Source organism: Nothobranchius furzeri, chromosome 14 (genome assembly GCF_043380555.1).
Source record: "Nothobranchius furzeri strain GRZ-AD chromosome 14, NfurGRZ-RIMD1, whole genome shotgun sequence".
NCBI lineage: Eukaryota > Metazoa > Chordata > Actinopteri > Cyprinodontiformes > Nothobranchiidae > Nothobranchius > Nothobranchius furzeri.
Window position 1 is genome coordinate 62,067,168 of NC_091754.1, and position 19,740 is coordinate 62,086,907.

The 19,740-nt window shown below is 41.1% G+C and overlaps 1 protein-coding gene across 2 annotated transcripts; it reads right to left on the reverse strand.

Annotated features, from left to right (window-relative positions):
• Positions 1-222: 222 nt before the first annotated feature.
• LOC107377169 (myeloid-associated differentiation marker homolog) lies at positions 223-17,651 on the reverse strand. Of its 2 annotated transcripts, XM_070544290.1 has the most exons (3): positions 16,047-17,651; positions 10,120-10,633; positions 223-802 (listed from the first exon to the last, which is right to left on the reverse strand). In XM_070544290.1, exons 2-3 carry the CDS (start codon positions 10,510-10,512, stop codon positions 503-505), a joined length of 693 nt encoding a protein of 230 aa, XP_070400391.1. In that variant the 5' UTR covers positions 10,513-10,633; positions 16,047-17,651; the 3' UTR covers positions 223-502. The 2 variants fall into 2 exon arrangements, with proteins under 2 accessions (XP_070400391.1, XP_015802093.1); XM_015946607.3 differs by lacking the exon at positions 223-802 and having other exon boundaries at positions 9,287-10,633.
• Between the last annotated feature and the right edge of the window lie 2,089 nt (positions 17,652-19,740).

A 19,740-nucleotide genomic window follows, 5' to 3' on the forward strand; every position in this document is an offset into this window, starting at 1 on the left:
TGACCCAGCACATTGGGTTATGTTTTCTACCCAACTAATGGGTTAAAATGACCCAACTGTATAATTAGGGTAACCCAAAACTGGGTTAAAAAGAAAACCCAACTTCTGGGTTATTTAATAACTAAAGATTGGGTTAAAATGACCCAATTCTATAATATAGGGTTATTGGAAAAAAATAAAATAAAATGCTTAATGAATAACTTAGTACACAAAATGAACATGTCTCAGTCAATTCTTTATTGACCACATAAGTTTTTTCATTTTTAAAATGCATAACAATATTAATACAACTGAAGAGTATTTAAAAACATTTATAGTCCCGCTCATTTTTTTGTAAAACTCTGCTTATTGCATTTGTGTAAATGTGTTTTAATGACAAATATTAAAATATTAGATCACCTGAAGATCATGAACATTTTCAACCCAATGCTAATGGAAGAACTGTACTTACGTAAATGTCCAAAAACATGTAACTCATCCCCATGCTAGCAAAACATCAACTTTAAATCATAGCCAACTGAGCCCTCATTAGCTTTACAGCATTTGATTCATGCCCAGGCATTTCAAAGATGACCGTTTGAATGAACTCCCAAATTTGGGCACATGGTTTTGGGTAATTCACATCAAACACAAAAAATGTTTTAAAACAGCCATCAACTGCACCCAAAAGTGATGGATATTCCATGGCAGTCCCATTGAGGATAACGAATGCTTGGGAACATCGATGGTCTTCACCAATCATAAGAACATGTGGGTCGTCTGTTGTGGCCCCAGTCAGGTACTCCACCATGTTGGTTCCAGTCTAAAAGTAAGGGGAATTGAAGAAAAAAAAAGAGAAAGAAAGGGAAAAAAATTAAGGCATGAAAAAGATATGGTTTCATACAAGTTGTGGAAGCATATTTGGAGTTGGCTGTAAATAATAGTTGTGCAACTGTACAGATAGCCCACGGTACAGTCTGTAGTACGGTTTTTAGACCACGGTCTCAGTGTGGTTTTGGCATACGTTTTGTGCAGAAAGGCTGCTGTTTGTTATCCCAAGTTGTTACACAAGTAGCGGGAGGTATTGCACAGACCTCAGCATAAAGAGCCCCTGCTGCTAGTGGGGATGCTATGCATAGTTAGGGTTGCCAACTCCCTGAAAAATAAATAAGGGACACCTCGCGGGCAGGGCCGGCCGCTCCAGGCCACCCTTCCCAGCGTGGTGATTTTTTTTGCTCTTTTTTTGTGTGTGTGAAAGGATTTTTTTTTTTTTTTTACTATTTGACTTGAAGTTGGTTTAAGAAGATGCATATTCTTTGTGATATGAAAACATGGGAAACAAATGATCATTTAGCCATTTATTTATGGCGTGAAATTACAAAATTATTATAAGTAACAAAGGTAGTTTTCTTAAACAGAAAACTGTTATGCTCAACTTTTTGTGCAAAATGACAAAAAAAAGTAGGTCTCTTTCTTAAACGGTAGCCTGTTATGCTTTACTTTTAGAATATAAATAGCTCTCTTTAAAACAACTCTGTTCTGCTTAACTTAAAATTGAGTAAATTAATAGAAAACAACAGAAAGAGCAACGCTGTAACTGCACATTGAGTGCAATTAGAAAAGTGCAAACAGAAAGTCTGTGGAGAAGCTGTAAACATATTTGTGCCTCAAAGGCCTTGACTGTAGCCTACGGTTGAAGTAAAAAAAAAAGTTTTGATGCTATACATCTTCGTCTCCCCTCCCCCTGCCACACCTGGTGTGGAGTGTGGTGCCTTGGTCTGCCTGAGTGTTCATGGCTCTCGGGTCAGGGGGTTTAAGATTTTTGGTGTCTGCCTGATCAATCCCTGTGGCTGCCTGGTGGGATCTGGGTCCCTGGGCTCTGCTGGGTGCCCGGTGGGAGTGGTCGCCCCTGGGTCCCGGGCACGGCCGGCTGGGGGTTGGGAGGCTGTGGGCGGGCCTGTGAGCTTGCCATTGTTATCTACCGGGACTCTGCCGGCTGCTGTTTGTGGCCCCCCGGGGCGATCCTCTGCGCCTCTCGAGGGGGCAGGGACTTTTCTGGTCGCGGTCTCCTTGGGGTCCCTGTGCTCTGGGGCAGCTCCTGGATCTCTGGGACTTGGAGCTCCCTCCATCTCCTATGCATTTTTGGGGGGAGATCTATGGCCCCTCACACTATCTATTGGACGCTCCTATAGAGAAACCTTACATATACAAGCGCGTGTATGCACACAGGTGCTCACATAAGTATGGACTTGGGCACGTTCAACACGTCTTAAGGCTGTGGTTGGCACTAAATGCACTTTGATTTAATATTGCGTGATTGTTCAGTAAAACAATGTTGATTTTATATTTCCTCATCAGGTTGACGCAGGAGCCAGGGAGTCATGCTGGGTTACCTAGATGGGGGTTGGTAGTTGTGGCTTGCTGTCGTACCTAACAGCGATGACATGCCTCCAATGTTTATGCCTTGGAGCTCCAGGGACGCCATGACAGAAGCCTTTAAAGGCATTGCTGAAAGGTTTCAGCAGAAGGTCAAGGCATTCTCCAGGGAGGACAAGGCTAGCCCGTCAGTTCAGAAAAACAACTTGTCTGAACTGAAGAAGTTTTTGGTTTGTCCAGCAGACCAAAGCTTCATTTTGGACCTGCTAGACCAATCCATTTCCGATGTACCTCTGTGTCCTGGCTTCAAGTGGATGAGCTACATTATCCAACTTGGACAGAAAGATACCAATTCAGTGTTGTTTGGCAGAATTATAAGTGATCCAGAGCACATTGTGGCTGTGTCGTTCCATGTCGCATGTTGTATAAGTTCCAAGGACCAGTCGGTGGATCTCATGTGGTCTCCAATGATGAAATTCATATTAAAAATTTTTGGGATGTATAAAATATTGTATGATTTTAATAAGACTTTGTTCTGTAGTGTGCACTTTGTGCAAAAGATAAAAGCTGTTGGGTGTGGCGAGAGAACTTCAAAAAGCAGAAAAAAACGGAGGAAAATAAAAGCCTGACTGATAAACCTTTCTTGCCCTGATGAAGGCCTAGCTGAGTGAAACACATTTTTATTTAACAATCTATGGACTAATAAACGGTTTTTAATCATCATCCTTCTGAGATCTTCAAATCCCCTTTTCAAGTAAAAATGGACAATTTTAGCTTTATTTTATTTAATATTCTTATTGCTGTTGTTGTTTTTAGAAAAAATAAACTCAAGTTGGTCAAACTTTTTTGCTCATCATTTTCCTTTGTGATACTGAGTAACTAACTTACCCAGGCGCGCAGATAGGGTGGGGGACGGGGGGGGGGGGGTCCCCCCCGATTCAGATCGAAAGAAAACAAAATCGGAGGTTAAGCGCTTGAAGCTCATTTTTCCAATTACATTGAATGCAGCATGACGTAAACAAACATCGACTCCAGAGGCACCAAAGTGGTTGCTGCTAGGATGCAGGATGAAGCGAAAAAGGCAACGATTGCTGCGTATTTAAAAAAGACCAACAGTGTAAGTAGGCGGGCCCGATATGTCTGTTTATGCGTGTTGGTTCTAGTTTCAGTATGTTGTTGTCAGTGTTGGACTTACTCGTTATAAGTGCCAAAGCCTCATTGCTGACTTTAACAAGTCTCATCTACAAACATGATCCTCATGAAGTTACTACTTTACACCAGAAGATAGTGGAGATGTGGAACCTTCAGGCTGAGCAAAGTTTGGGAGTTTTTAGAGTTTGAAAATCGCCTCCCGCCGAGAGGCTCCCAGTCGGGGAGAGGAGGAGATGCACAGCATGAAGAGCGTAAATATTAGATAAAACGTATCATTGCCGGCAGGTCTGGTCTTTGCTGACTGATCACTTTGTCTGGTAATGACTAACTCTGATTATGAAGCAGAATATTGACTGATGAAGAAACTCACTCATCCAGCCGGGAAGGTTGACGCTGCTGCAGCATCAGACAGCAAACACGTATAACACAAACTCACTGAGCTCTAGTTAAGGTGCTTGCAATAGTTTGTGTGTGTGTGTGTGTGTGTGTGTGTGTGTGTGTGTGTGTGTGTGTGTGTGTGTGTGTGTGTGTGTGTGTGTGTGTGTGTGTGTGTGTGTGTGTGTGTGTGTTTGGGGGAGGGTGCATTGGAACTTTGTCCCCCCCCCCCAGTTTGAAAATCCTATCTGCGCCCCTGAATGTACCTACTGACTTCCTTTCTCACTTGGTTAAGTAGTGGTTACAGTGGTTTAAGTAGGTAGCTGTGGTTGGAGTGAAACACATGCTTGATATTTTCTAGCTGAACTCAAAAGCTGAGGTGTGACCAAGTCACTGTTTTGCAAGTCACAAGTAAGTCACAGGTCTTTCCAGTCAAGTCCAAGTCAAAAACAACCAAGTCGAGTCCAAAGTCAATGATCTGGAAGTCCAAGTCAAGTCCAAGTCCTTAACGTTGAACGATTCATGATTCATGATTTTTGTCCATGTCGTTCCACTTTTGTTCTAAAATATCAAATATGCTCAAGTCAACAGATGCAAGTCGATTCAAGATGCAAGTCACTGAAGTTCAAGTCTGAGTCAAGTCGTAAGTCTTTATAGATTTTATCAAGCCAAGTCAGAAGTCATTAAAATAATGACTCGAGTCCAAGTCATGTGACAAGTCCACACCTCTGCTCAAAAGACAAGTGGAAGTTCAGGTGAAAGAGAGACAGAATGGAAGTTGTGGCCTGAATAAAATTCTCTTCTCTGTTTAATGGGTCAGTGCTTCCACCTGGAGCCTGAGGACATGCACTGCATGCGGACTTGCTGAAAGCATTCTCAGTCACTTCAACTTGAATCTTTTCCCACAAGCACACTGACTTCTGCTGTTACCACGTTTTCAACAAATTCCAGAAAACAGGTGTTTTGTGTCAGAGACAAAAATGTATTACTCAGACAACATTTATAGTTTTGTCATTTCATTTATTCTTTTTAAATAAATGTTGGTCCACAAGGAATATGTCTCCCTTCACACGTTTATAGGTCCTGACCCCAAGGATCACTTGGGGATCTTCACACAAGGGTGCGTAGACCAGCACAAATTGCATCGGATGGTTCTATAAACATATCTCTAGCTTATTAAACCATACAGCCAAATGGATTTTACAACCCAGACTCTCTCGGATACTTAAGGAAGGTTTTGCTAAAACATCTAGCTTCCATTCCATCATTTCATTCATACCTTGTCTTGTATAATCATTCGTTTAGGGAAATAGAAATATATTAATTTTTATAAACTATATACTTGATTCTGTCTGAATTAATATGAAGTGTGTACATGTTCCCTGAATAAGTAAAAGAAACAAAGTCTTCTGATTAAACATTCAAAGACCAATCAGATTGACATTTCATATTTACAGTAAATGGACCATTACATCTTATTGATCATTTAATAAATATGTAGCCAATCCTTAACGCTACAAAGTTATGATCAAAAGTTGACCAATTTCTTGATACGTTATTCCAATATGTTTAAAAGCTGTAGAATTTAAAGAACAGCTTTGTGTTATGTTTACTAGCTGCTTTAAATGCAGCACATTATTCCTTATCTGTACGTTTGAATTGTGAGTTTTTGGTGCTGGTTTGGGACTAACTGGGAAAGACACAAAATTCATCCAAGGATGGATTTTTAGTGGCACATCATACAAGAAAGCTGTTTCTTCTTTTATGAATGTTTCTAAATCCTTCATGTTGTAATATTTCCTTCATTTTTCATTCTGAGTGGCTCCTTCATCAAAACAGTCAGACTCCGGCATGTCATAGTCTCGTTTATCTCAAGATCTGAATCTGCATCACCAAGTGCAGACATGTTTAAATGTCATTTTAGTTGCCTAAGACATTTTGCTATTTTACAACTTTTCTTTGAAAACAGATTTTTGTAATCTGGGGATTGTAAACTGTTATTCTTCACTTTTTATTCCAGCGTATTTGCAGCCATCACAGTTTGTTTTTTTTTGTTAGGACCAACTTTTAAAATGTTTGAGGCATGAAAATGTGTATTATACTTTAATTTGGAGGACTATAAATACACATGTTTATGGGATAACACAAACACACATTCTGTCCTAATGAAAGATGCTTGTCTCATCCTCTTTTGTATTATGTTTTATAAAGCTTACAGATTTTGAAATGGTGCCAATTCTAACTTACGACATTCTAAAAGTAGTGTACACATATTACAAACTAATATAAATAGTCGTATATTTAACAGTAATGAACCATAAAACCATGGCAAGAAAAACCCATCAACTATAAAACTGTTGATTTTACGTGATGTTGCTGTAAATAAATAAATTTGTGAAAACAGTAAATTGTAATTTTTTTTCTACATAATTCTACTGTAAAGTACTCTTGCTTAGTTTTCTTTACGGAAAAATTCCTTAAAGTTTACAACGGTAAAACACTATCACTTTTACATTTATTTATTGAAAAAACAAACAGTGTTTTATTGATGGTAATGGTGTAAGGAGTTTACTTCCTGTTTCCCAGTGTGCTTAGCGGCATTTAGGTGAGCTCTGGCTGAACCGTTAGTCAGAGGGAAGTGTCTGCTCTTGACCTGACTCATGAATGTTCAATGATGATGTCATTAGAGACTCAATGCTTTTGTCTGCTATGATTTCACACAATAGTGCACTTAAAAGACATGAATAGTAATTAAGCAAGCAAAAGGAAATAAAAAATATTTAAGTAAAATAAAAGAATAAAATAAAAAATGGAAGAATAGACAGATAATTAACATAAACATAAATAAACATTTGATGGATGGATGGATGTTAATGCAGCCAGTGTCCCATTTGTGCCGGGTAAATGCTGAAGGGAGTCTAAGGAATGAATCAAAGGAAAAGATAGATGTATGGATAGAAGAACTGTAATGATGATAGCATAGTTTTCTATGCATTTTAGGGTTTTGGGGGTATGTGAACCCCAAAAAATTATTTTCCAGACCTGCATCACCTGATATTCTACCTGCACCCCTTTGTAGGGCTGGCTAAATCCGGCCCTGATTCATTGGGTCATCAGGATCCAAAGAAGGTTTCTTAGGCCCTGTCCACACGTAGCCGGGGATCTGCCAAAACGTAGATATTTTTCTACGTTTTGGCCTGTCATCCACACGAAAACTGAGTTTTTTCACACAAAAACGGATCTTTTTAAAAACTCCGGCCAAAGTGAAGATCTGCGTTTTCTCCGTTTTGGGTGTCTGCGTGTGGACAGACAAAACCGGAGTTTTAAGGTCTGCAACATCACTTTCCGCGACAAAAAAATGCTGACATCACGTGTGCGACCTGTGTTTACACTAGCCGACAGCATGGATGCCCTCAGAGCTGCGCTCGCTTTATCAATTGTCCAAGCGCTTTTTGCTTGATTGTTTTTGCAAGCGGAATTACTGCTCCTTGCGGAAGACCACAGATGAAGGACGAGGTTAAGAACGGGGGAAGTGGCGCCGCCTACAGGTCTGGCATGTCCTTAACAACGTATTTATCCGGGTACGTGTGGACAGAGTTTGTTTTAAAACGAGGTGGTGTGGATGCAAGTTTTTGGAGGGGCGGATATTCGTTTAAAAAAAACAGCTACGTGTGGACTAGGCCTTAAGTGAAGGTTTGATTACAGCAATCTTAAAATCCAGTGGTACGTATCCATTTACTAAGGATAGATTGATTATTTCTAGAATCGGGGCAGTAACCAAAGGAAATGCATCTTTAAATAATTTGGTTGGGATTAGATCTAAAATGCAAGTTGAAGGTTTAGATGAAGCTAATATTTTTGATAAATCTGAAAGCTCAACTGGATCAAAACGGTTCAAACACAGATGAGGTTCTACAGTCACCTCTGATGCTGCCTCACTTTCGTTGCTGCTGAGGGCTAAGCGAATAGATGGTTCAGAGCTATGATTCTGTGTAAGTTTGGCAACTGTACTGAAAAGTAATTTAGGATTATTCTTATTCTCCTCAATTAAATGCTGAAAAATAAGCAGTTCTAGCTTGTCGAAGCTTATTTTTATAAAGCACAAGACTATTTTTCCAGGATAAGTAGGACTCCTCCTGGTGTGTAGAGCGCCATGTTCTCTCCAGTTTTCTAGAGTTTTGTTTTAAAGTTTGTAAATGAGAATTAAACCAGGGAGCCAACTACCTTTGCTTAATCACCTTCTTTTTAAAGGGGCAACATCATCTAATGTCACACATAAAGAAGTAACATTATGAACTAGATCATCAATTTGTGAAGGGCAAGAAATGAAAATATTGCCCTCTGCTACGTTCCTCTGAGATGCTGAAGACAGTAAAGATGGAACAGTTGATTTAAAAGATGCAACAGCGTTGTCAGATAGAGACTGACTATAGTGAAATTTACTTTCATGTCTAGAGAACTAAGTTAAAAAAAACTGAAAGGTTATCAAAAAGTGGTCCAAGAGGACTGGATTATGTGGAAATATCGTTATTTCCTCACACTATGCATAAGTCAGCACAAGGTCCAATGTATGATGGCAGGAGTGGGTGGAGCTATGTATTCTTTGGGTAAAACCAATTAAGGCTACATTGAGGCTATCGTTTTCAATGTCCACATGAATATTAAAATCCCCCACTACAATGACCTTATCAGTATTTAGCACCAAATTGAGAGTAAGGGCCTGGTGGACAATACAAAACTACAAACAAGAGTGGTTTTAGTTTTGCAATCTGGATTAGGAAAACTCAGAATAAGATATTCAAAAGAACTGTAACTATTAATTGGTAAGGGATTTATAAACAAATCTGAATGAAAAACAGTATTTATCCGGGTACGTGTGGACAGAATTTGTTTTAAAACGAGGTGGTGTGGATGCAAGTTTTTGGAGGGGCAGTTGCTACTCCTCCTCGCCCTGTAATATACATATACAAATATATATATATATATATATAAACAGCACAATGCCACAGATGTCATAACCTTTGAGTGAGCATGCAATTGGCATGATGACTGCAGGAATATATATAGATATACACGCATCCTTAGGTTACAATGATCCAGTTTCATGGTATTTGTTATGTTACCTAAGAGATTAACCATGTAGAAATATGATCCTATGCAACAGACAACTTTTAGAGTAAAATAGAGAATTCCTTTTTAGTCCCTCAGGGAAGAAATTTTGGTGTAACAGGTTAGTGCCAACAAAGAAAAAATAAGATAAAAATGATCAAAACTTGACTGTAAATGCACTTCCTGGCATGTTTAACCATCCATCACGTAATTCCTTTCTCATTTCCTGTCCTACCAATCACAAAATGTACTGCTGCAGCGTTCAACATTATATCAAAAATAAAATTGTCACTGGTTTCAGTGGGCACTTCATTTATTCCAATAAGATCATTACACACATTTAAATATAAAAGTAATAAAAAGCATGACTTTCAGGTTGGGTTGTTGGGTGAATCCCAACTCTTTAATGATAGTATTCTCTTGTTTCCAGCGTGTTACCCAACTGTTCTCTTTGCTACACTGTTGAGGAAAAACAACACATTTATATGTTTCCCTTTTTTAACACTTTTAGACAGAAATGATTTCACATTAAAGGTAAATACTGCAGCCTTGTGGTTATGCAAACACATGAAGTATACACATACTTTTGAATTTAGGGGTTTCTTGTTTATTCTGTTTTAAATTTTCTAATTAGGAGGCAAAAAGGTTCTTCACTTCCTCTACTCAAGCACGGACAAACACCAATCTGGCAGTGTAGGCCAAGTCAGCAAGGTAAAACAGGAAGTTGAGGGCAGTGAGCACGGCTACGGTAATCACATTGTTAGATTCTCTGCCTCTGCTCTGGTACTGGTACTGCTTGCCAAACTGGAAGACGGGCCAGACAATGGTAGCGGACAGATACATGAGGACCGCCAGCAGCCCATAGGCTGACAGGAACTTGGAGAAAGGGATGGGAAGGTAGCCGGTACACTCTCCCACACACAGAACCACCACGGCCATGGAGAGGATGAAGCAGATGCAGTACACGGCCATGCACCACTTTAAGGCTGGATGCTGGTTGTATGACACGGGGTTGCTCACCAGGATGAAGATCACACAGGCCACAAATGTTTGGCACACTTTCATCAAACCGGGAGCCGTAGCCATGTAACCCGTCACCTCTCCTGGCTTGGCTTTGGTCAGGCTCACCTCCCACATGTAGACCACTGTTGCCAGGCAGGAGAAGACTGTAGAGACGATACGATAGTCACGGACCTCGTAGTAGAGTTGCTGGTCCTTTAGGAAAAACACTGGGAAGATGACAGTGGCTGACAGGCAGAGGAGGCAGGCATAGCAGGCTACCGTGATGGGGAAGTTGGACCAGGAGACGGGGATTCGGGCCTGGAGGCCGCACTGCTCCACCAGCAGAACCAGACAGGAGCAGGCGAAGCTTAAAGCCCAGCAGAAGATGCACCAGTCATTCATGCTTCCAAGGGGCAGCGCAGCCCCGTGTGCCGCAACGCTGAATGCAACACAGGTGAACAACACGGCAGCAACACGCACCCATAGCAGCTGGGAGCTGGGGAACACAACCACAGGCATGATGGGATGTCCCAGTCGGTCTGGTTGGGTGGAACCCTGTAGGTTGAGTAGATACTTCAAACCGTTGTGAGGTCTTGTGTCAGCTGCTTGTCACACACTCCTTTGGTATTTCTCACATAGTCTGTGGAAAGAAAGTAAATGTAATCAGAATAAACTGGTGCAGACTGTGTGAGTTTTTATTCAAGGGTGAACCTGAAAACTTGTTTGATTAGATATTCTAATACAGAGGTCTGCACAATCCAAAGAGCCGTTTTACCCCTCAGTCCACCAAAGAATGATAAATGACTCACACTAGGGCCTTTCTGAGCCAAAGGACTCCAAAGCACCTTACACTACAGAGTATCATTCATCCATTCACACCCTGGTGGTGATGAGCTACATGCACATTGACAGGGGCGAGTCTGCCGAGCACTGGCACCAATGGTCCCTCCGACCACCACCAGCAGGTAAAGTGGGTTTTGCCCAAGGACACACCAGCAGAATTCTCTGTCCAGAACCTGCAACCTTCCGATTACTGGACAACCTTGGTTTAGAGCCGCAGCAACACATTCTCACACCCGACGTGTTGAAAAATGACGCTAGGTGACCAAGCGTTTGTTTCCCACTCCCACAACGTTGGAAACAAACGCTTGGTCACCTAGCGTCATTTTTCAACGCTTCGGTTGTCAGAACATGTTGGTCATTCTGTTATGGAAAATAATTGCCATTATTATATCAATTATTCCATGAAAAAAAGACTTCTGCATTTGTAGGAGATCTTTATTTAAAACATGAGTTGGTTTGTTTTTAATCATTTGTAGTCAGAATTCTGAAGATCCATCTTGGAAGCACCAAAGAGCCACTTGTGGCTCCAGAGCCACAGTTGCAGACCCCTTTTCGAGACTATTTGTTAGTTTTGGAGGTTCAGAATCTGTCACAGATGAACTGTAAATGAGATGGCTGATTATTGTTTTACCCTAGCCTAGACTAACATGTCTCGGCTCAAACTGAAGTAAAGGGGAGGAATATTTGCGGCTTCCTGTTGAAGGTGTGAGCTGCACACACAGGAAGATGAAGTGAAGCTTCCTGTGTTTAAAAAGAGTTGGAAAGTCCCTCGGTTTCACCAAAAGGGACGATGAATCATTGTGTGGTGGCGTTCCATCACATCAATGCCTCCATCATTTTAACTGCTTCGTCCTCCCTGGAGAGCCAGTGTCCAACTCCACAAACAAGATATTTACAAGTTTTTAATTATATCAGAATTAATGCTTAATAGTAGAGATTATTTCAGGGTATCTGCAGGTTTAAGGACGCCAAATGTAAGACTTTTTAAGACCTTTTTAAGGCCACTTTGACAAAATTTAAGCTATTTTTTAAATTAAATTTAAGCTATAATGTCCAGCTACTGCCTGGAACCGGTGATAACCACGTCACGAACGTGGGATTAGCCATCCAGTTAAAATTAAACTGCACTTCCCCATGGCAAAAGCTCCCACTAGCTTAACCATCTAAAAATGGCCGCCTTTCACAACCAACTGGATGTGTACGGTTCCGCTTACGCCAACCTCATACACAAAAAATGCTGAAGACTAACTAGAAATTCACGAAAATTTTATTGAAATAAAAGAATCTTGTTAATTGTGTCTTTTGTAATTTAAGATCTTTGTAAACTGTTCTTAAGGATTATTTGCCCCTTTTAAGGATTTTTAAGGCCTTAAATTTGGAAAAGCAAATTTAAGACTTTTTAAGGACCCGCAGATACCCCGTTTTATAACCCTCCCACTGTCCTAATGGGTGTGATCCCGCGAGGAAAGTTGACCATTGAGTTAGATCGATGGTTTATCCCTTGGGTCCATGTGGCAGGGATGAGGAGTGAGCACCACCTCACCCCTGCCACGTGGACCTCAAAACTTCCAAAAGTAAGTTACGTGTAAGAAAAATGCTTTTTACTGGCGCACAGTGTGGTCATCTGGATGCAGAGGAGGAAAATAAAGGAACCAGCAGAAACGCAAAGGGAGAACCGGTCCAAAGTTTGGGATCAAAAGTGCAGCTACAAGCAGATTGGCTAATGCTAAAGCTAACGAGTAGCAGTCTCGCGATCAAGTGGCGCACAGAAAAATATATGATGATGATGATGATGATGGTAAAATTAAGAAAGACTAAACTCTACAAGCGGATGAAAAGTCCCCACCATCCTGTTTATTCTGCATCCTGCAGCGCTACGGATCGGAACCGCTGCAGATACGGGTCACATTACTGTTGGCGCAGGAAGTAAGGCAAGCCGTTGTAGTTTATAATTCACAAACTCTTCTATCTTTAAGCATAATTTGAACTGGATTATTGCCAACCCGTACATATTAGACTGGCCACCATAACATTGTTAGCAGCAGAAATTAAATTTTACTACCATTTCCAACACAAATGCATGTTAATGAAATTCATTATATTTTACTGGATATATTTATGTGTTATTTTGACTAAGATGAGTGTTATTAATACAAACCTAAAATGTTACTGAAATATAGGTCAAAAATTTAAAAATATTTAACTATAAATATCAGATGGGAAAAAAGGAACGAAACACTAATCTAATGCATTTTATTAAGCCTTTTATAATATTTTGCCTTTAAAAAAGTGAGGCACTTGAATGCACAGAGTATGCATGTGCTGGCGCATGGTCAGGATGGTACCACCTCTGCCTCAATTTGAGCCAGGAAAACCCCCGGTTTAGGTAACTGTTTGATTTCAATACTGAGCGCAGAATGAAGATTCGACAGTTGGTTAAACTCAGAGTTCAAACCTGATTTAGGTCAGGAAATGTTTTGTCTCACTGTTGTTATCAGTGACATTTAGCATGTAAATGAGGAGAAAGATATCGGCGGCACATCAGCGTTGGCATCGAGAATAGGACAACACATATCGGTCTCTAATTCACACCTAGGATCCCAGACAACCTAACGTGGATGGTTTGGGTCTATGGTAGGAAGCCGGTGCACCTGGAGAAAACCCAAGTGTTCATGGGTAGATTTTCAGACTTCAAACTGAGCATAGATGAAATCAGAAAATACGAACAATTAGATTTTTCCCATTGTTCCCTAAAATGGAACAAGAGATAGCCTGAATGGTGCTCCGTCCACAGTGGTGCAGGTGTTGCACCAGTCTGTTGTGGTAAAGAGACAGCTGAACTGGAAAGAAAAGCTCTGGATTTTCCCGTCAATCTACTTTGGCCACGAGCTTTGAGTAGAGACTGAAACAATGAGATGGTGGGAACAAGTGACCAAAATGAGTTCTGTCGGGCCTGGGACAAGGACGGAAGACCCAGGACTCGCTGGAGGCTTTTTCATGGCTGGCCTGGGAATGTTTATGTTTAAGTATTTAGCAGATGCTTTTGTCCAAAGCAACTTATAAGTGATAATCGGCATGTTGCCCTTGAGGCTAACAACAACAATAACAACAACTTGACATCAATCATGGAGAGGAGGGAACAAGGAGTGGACAGTAGAGAGGGGGTATGGGTGCAGGGAGGGTGCTAGTTTAGAAGATGCTCTCTGAAGAGCAGGGTCTTCAGGAGTTTCTTGAAAATTGAAAAGGAAGCCGCTGTTCTGGTAGTGCTTGGTAGGTCATTCCACATTTGTGGAACGATGCATGAGAAGAGTCTGGATTGTCCTGAGCGTGGTGTAGGCACACCACACACACAGGCTCACAACGACATTGTGACATCATATAGTACCAGCTAACATTCTAGGGTACCTCTTAGCCAATAGCGATGGCAGATTTAAATTCAAATGCAGTGCAGAGTTTTTACCTGACAATGGCACAACACTGACAGTTTTAGGCAGAACATTTAAATTTTAACTAAAATGCACCAAAGTGCAAAACTATTGACTACATGTGTCTGCAGCACAGTTAGACACACATTTATATTGTTTATCAGAAAAAAAGGTTGATATTGGGGGTGACTTGCTCTTTAAACTTTTACTTCACTGGAATAACGTATAGAAATCAGTGCACTGATGAGTAGGTTTACTTGCAATGTTTGCCTTGTAAAGAGTGCTGAATTGGTACTAAACTGAATTGAAATCTAATCTCTGTTTCTCCAAACTAAAGTCATTCAAATAGCTACCTACAACATTAATGTTTATAGCCCTTTCACCTCAACCAACGCTGTAATGTCTTTGTTTTACCAGACTCGGATGGTTTAACCTGGTTGTAATTTAGTGTCAATTCAATATTCAGATCCTCATGTCAAACGATTCCTCCTTTAACCTGAGCTGCAGTTTCGCCCTTCTAGGCTTCATGATGGACGATCTTTGCCTTCACTTGGTCTGAAAACTAGTGATGTGTCCGTCGCGAACGAACCGGCTCTAAGAGCCGGCTCTTTGAAGTGAACGACGGGAGCCAGCTCTTCATTGGGAGCCGTCCCCTCCCCTCTTGCTTTGGTGAAAGCTACAGACGATTGGTCAACATTGTGTAACTGCGTGTCCAGACTGTCCACACACAGAGCAGTAGGGGGCGGGGAAGAGGGAGGATCAGACTCAGACACACAGCAGAGCACATGCAGGTGGAGGGAGACGAGAGGGAATGAGGAGGAGGAAAAAGGCGAGCAAGAGAGAGGAGAGTGCGATGAAGACGGTGAGAAAATGAGCGCCAGCAGTCGGAAAGTGGAGATTTCTTAAAGTGTTCAGTTATTAAATCCATAGAAATGATAAATATTTGATACATTGCATTTTTTACATTGGTAAATAATTTTACATATAGTTTTGCATTATTTTAGTTATAAATGTACTCTACGCAACAGAAAATCTGAGGAGCCACTTGGGAGCCGGAAGAGCCGGCTCTTTTTGATGAGCCGAGCCAAAAGAACCGGCTCTCTAAAAAGAGCCGGAATTCCCACCACTACTGAAAACTGGAACCTTCATTAGCCTGACGTCAGCGGCTCATTTGCTGTGATGACACACACACACCCAGGAAGCTGCACTGAGAGGCTGATCACATGCATAAATCATCTACTTTAATTTCGGACACATGGCTGGACACTGAGCTCTTTACAGAACTGGTGAAACAAGCTGAACAGATTCGGGAAGTTTCTGAGGAGATCAGCCACAAGTTGATGGTTGAAATGATGGTTCTCCTGCTGTAGCACACTGAGAGGGCTATGGTGAGTGTGGCTGACTGGAAACCAACTTTTAGTTTTATTTCTAAGGTTTATAGTACTGGTGCATACTTGCAGCCTGTATATGTACTCTGCTATGAGGAAACCAGGCCTCAGCTGCAGCAAATAACCCAAATATTACAGCTGATTATTAACGCTGGAAACAAAAAAGTGTCTAGGTCGTAGACTCTACCTGTTGCAAACAGATACAGGACAGTGCGTAAACATGTCTGATCTTTATACCTAAAAGGACGTAGCAGACTTATTAGCGCTTCCTGTCCCTAATAGCGGACATACCGCGCCCACTGTGATCATCGCTGCTCCATAAATAGATCCTGATGAAAACCGGAAATAGCCCAAACATAAATTTGGTACGAAAATAATAAAATACAGCTGAGCTTACCGATTTCTTGGCTCGAAGTTGCCGATTTTGTTCTGAAAACGTAAGTTTCCGTGGGGCCGAGCAGATTCCCTACAGAATGTATCCCCCGCCCCGCCCCGCCCCGTGCTGCCCATATTTGGTAAAGTGTTCAAACCCACTCCCAGCCTGCCTGCGCGTTCCTGTCCTCAAGGGCTCACGTCTGGGGAAAAAGGCTTATATGGACACGATCCATGGTGTGGAAGCCCGTTACTGCCATAGAAAGAAGACAAAAATTATAATTGCATTAAAACACTTCTGAGTTAGATTAAAGTTAAAATTAGTTTCAAATAAAGTTAAACCATTCATCACACTTATGAGGTTGAATGTCCTAATTAGCAGATTCAAAGTAACAAATATTGGGATCAGAGTTATTATTGGATTCCAAGTAATTAGAAATGATGACTGTCCATTGCGTAGGGGATCTGGCTGTCTAGCTGGGGTCTAGGGTGGTGGGTTGCTTTGCTCAGCATCAGAGGCGGTTTTACCATTAGGCATAGGTAGGCGGCCGCCTGGGGCCCCCTTGTGTTGGGGGGGGGGGCCCTAACCCTGACCGCCGGCACCCCTCTGTTAATGCCACAATATTCTTATTACCAACCTGTGGCCGCAGACGGGATTGGACATGTGCACTTCTCATTACCATAATTCCTGAACCGTTCAAGATATCATTAAAATTCCGAAAGTGCTGAAAAGATTAAAACTGGGCTTTTCGTGCTTATACAATACATTACGGTAGCCACCGGGATTCCCTGTCTTGAGCGCATCGAATCGCAACACAGATTCAGAGATGTGCTGAGTTTGTCATCCAAAATGCTCCGTTTTATAACTTTTGAATGGCTGATCAGATTCAAATAATTCCAACGGTTCCTAAAAGTACATAAAAGCAGCTTTCCAACGATCTACAGCATGCTGTAGATAAAGCAATCAGAGTTATGGAAAATATCGCTACGAGGGGAAATCCTGCTGTACAGCCTGATTGAAACGGAGCGCAGCGCCGCGGTGAAAGCGGATAACGGAACGGGGAAGCTAATAAGCATAAAAAGCCATCATGAAATTATGGAAATGCCTCAAAGAAAATCAACACGATCTATTAGGTGTCCCAGAAGGCTTATATCTGAAGACAGTGACCACGAAGCAGGACAGATATCCGGTGAACAGGAATATGAACGTTTGTTCAGTCTTTATTTTTTTATTTGAACAATCCTCAGCTATTTGCTAATTGTAAGATTCAGCTTCATTCCAGCATTATTTATCTTTTTACAGTAAATAATTATATTTGCTAAAACAAAAGTTTTTGGTATAGCAGCACGGTGTGCAAGAGAAGCACCCCATGGCGGTGTGAGGTGTGCAGGACTCTGCCTGCAGCTGGAGAGAAACTGCTTCAAGGTCTACCACATCAAATAAAAACGTCTGAAAGTTTACAAAAATAAATGGTCTTAAATCTGCTAAAAAAGATACCAAGGTTCAAACTTTTTTTTAATAATAGATGCATTACAGTTTAAAGTTTAAATTGTTTGCCCAGTAAATTAGAAGTTCCTGTTCAGTAATAAATGTAAAAAATTCAAATCTGTTTTTTGCTTTTTTCACTTTTAAGCTGATTTTTTAAAGGCTTTAATAGAAATAAATTCTAAATACAAACCAGATGCTGAAAGCTGAGGTTGTTCTGTAAAAAGGAGAGAGTTACACACACTTGGCACTTTTTATTACAATTTTACAGCCATAAGATTTAAAAAATACCAGGCAGCCCTGTTATAATTATTAAGACGGCGATGCACAAACTGGAAGTGATTGGTAGTCATTCCACTCCAATCCAGTTGGTGGCGGTAATGCACCAAATTGTTGTTTGCCAAGTGCCATAAGACCACAAATAAGAAGACGAAGAGAGGCGGGAGCCTTCGTAACCAACTCAAAGCGATAGTCAAATCATTAAGCATGAAATGGAGTTATCCTAGTGGCTCCAATAAAAGAAAGAAGCAGCTTGCTTCATAAAAGCTTTTATTTTCACTTCTGAAAGTGACGTTGTTTTTCTAGGTAAACATCAAAAGGAAGCAGAAAGGAAAGACAATGGAAAATGTTTAAAGGGAGGAAAACATAGACCAAAATGGAAAATAGAAAAAAATAACTAAGGCTAAAGCACAGGAGCACTGACAGGAAGAAGAAAGCAGAGCACATTTTGAAAGCACTCAAAGGGAGAGAAATACAGGGAAAAAGAGGAGGACTAATAAAAAGGGAAAATAACTCATGTCAGAAGAGGGGAGTTTCGCAAATCCAGTTAAAGGTAAGATTGTCGAAAATTTTGTGTAAGGGGCCCCAAGTCTGTGTTCGCCTTGGGCCCCCAAATTGCTAAATCCGCCCCTGCTCAGCATTGGGCGGGTGAGCCTGCCCATCAGCACCCCAGCAGAAAGGGTCGAACTCTGGGAACCAGTAATGGTTGTACCCCATGTGCAGCAGTACTGGGACCAGAGTGAATAGGGTGTGTATGGGGAGCATACACGTGCATTTGAGTGAGTCTTAGGTTGTATGTGTATGTGTGAGCATGAAGAAGGGAGTGTGTGACTGTGTTTGTGTATGATTGTATATGTCAGGTGGGACCTTTGACTCCTCCCCTCTTCTGGGACTTCTTTTGCTGCTATTGACCCTTTGCACTTGACGTCACGCCTCTCATGTGACCGCCCCCTTTGCCATGATGGACTACAAAAAGACCGTTTACACCCGTTGAAACTCCAGTGAAGCTAGGCAAAACAAGCCAGTTTGTAGCCTTTTATCGCTTTTATTTACACTCAACAAAATTATAAACGCAACACCTTTGTTTCTGCTCCGATTTTTCATGAGATGGACTTAAAGATCTAAAATTCATTTCAGATACACAATATTACCATTTCTCTCAAACATTGTTCACAAATCAGTCTAACTGTGTGATAGTGAGCACTTCTGCTTTGCTGGGATAATCCTTCCCACCTCACAGGTGTGCCACATCAAGATGCTGATCCGACATCATGAGTAGTGCACAGGTGTACCTTATACTGCCCACAATAAAAGGCCACCCTGGAATGCTGAATGTTATTTATCGTGATATTTATCAAATATTGTTATATATTGAGAAAAAAATATATATTTAATTATAAAAGATAATTAAAATAATAAACACTCAAAAGTATCGAAAATTGGTACCGTTAAGTACCGGTATCGATTCCTAGGTACCGGGAATTGGTACCGAATCAATTCAAATGTCAAAGGTACTCATCCCTAATCCTGCTGACTGGCCACAGCAGTTGTAAAAAATGGAAAGTAGAACTTTCTTTATGATGACACTTTGATATTTGAGTTTTGCTTTTGATTGCACAGTTTAATGTTGCTTTTGATATTGCATCCCCCCCCAATGACGTTTGCACAACATTTTGAGTTGTTGGTTATTGTAATATTCTCAGGTTACTTATCTTCCAAGCTTATATTTATTCTTCAGGCTGTTGACTTTAAAGAGTTGCTGTGTGAATATCTAAAATAAAAAAATAGTAACTAAGGAATCACTGTAGTTACTTTTTCCAATGTGTGGTGGGTGGGTGGACTTGGGTTCGGGTGAGAGTCGTGCAGGCACGGAGGGGGGGGGGGGGGGCAAATGGGCACTCTCGCCTTGGGCACCAAATTACCCAGAGCCGGCCCTGTGCTCCTATAGAGAAAC

Bases quoted from the DNA above. Each gene is read 5' to 3' on its own strand.
- LOC107377169 (XM_015946607.3), bottom strand. From the start codon at position 10,512: ATGCCTGTGGTTGTGTTCCCCAGCTCCCAGCTGCTATGGGTGCGTGTT.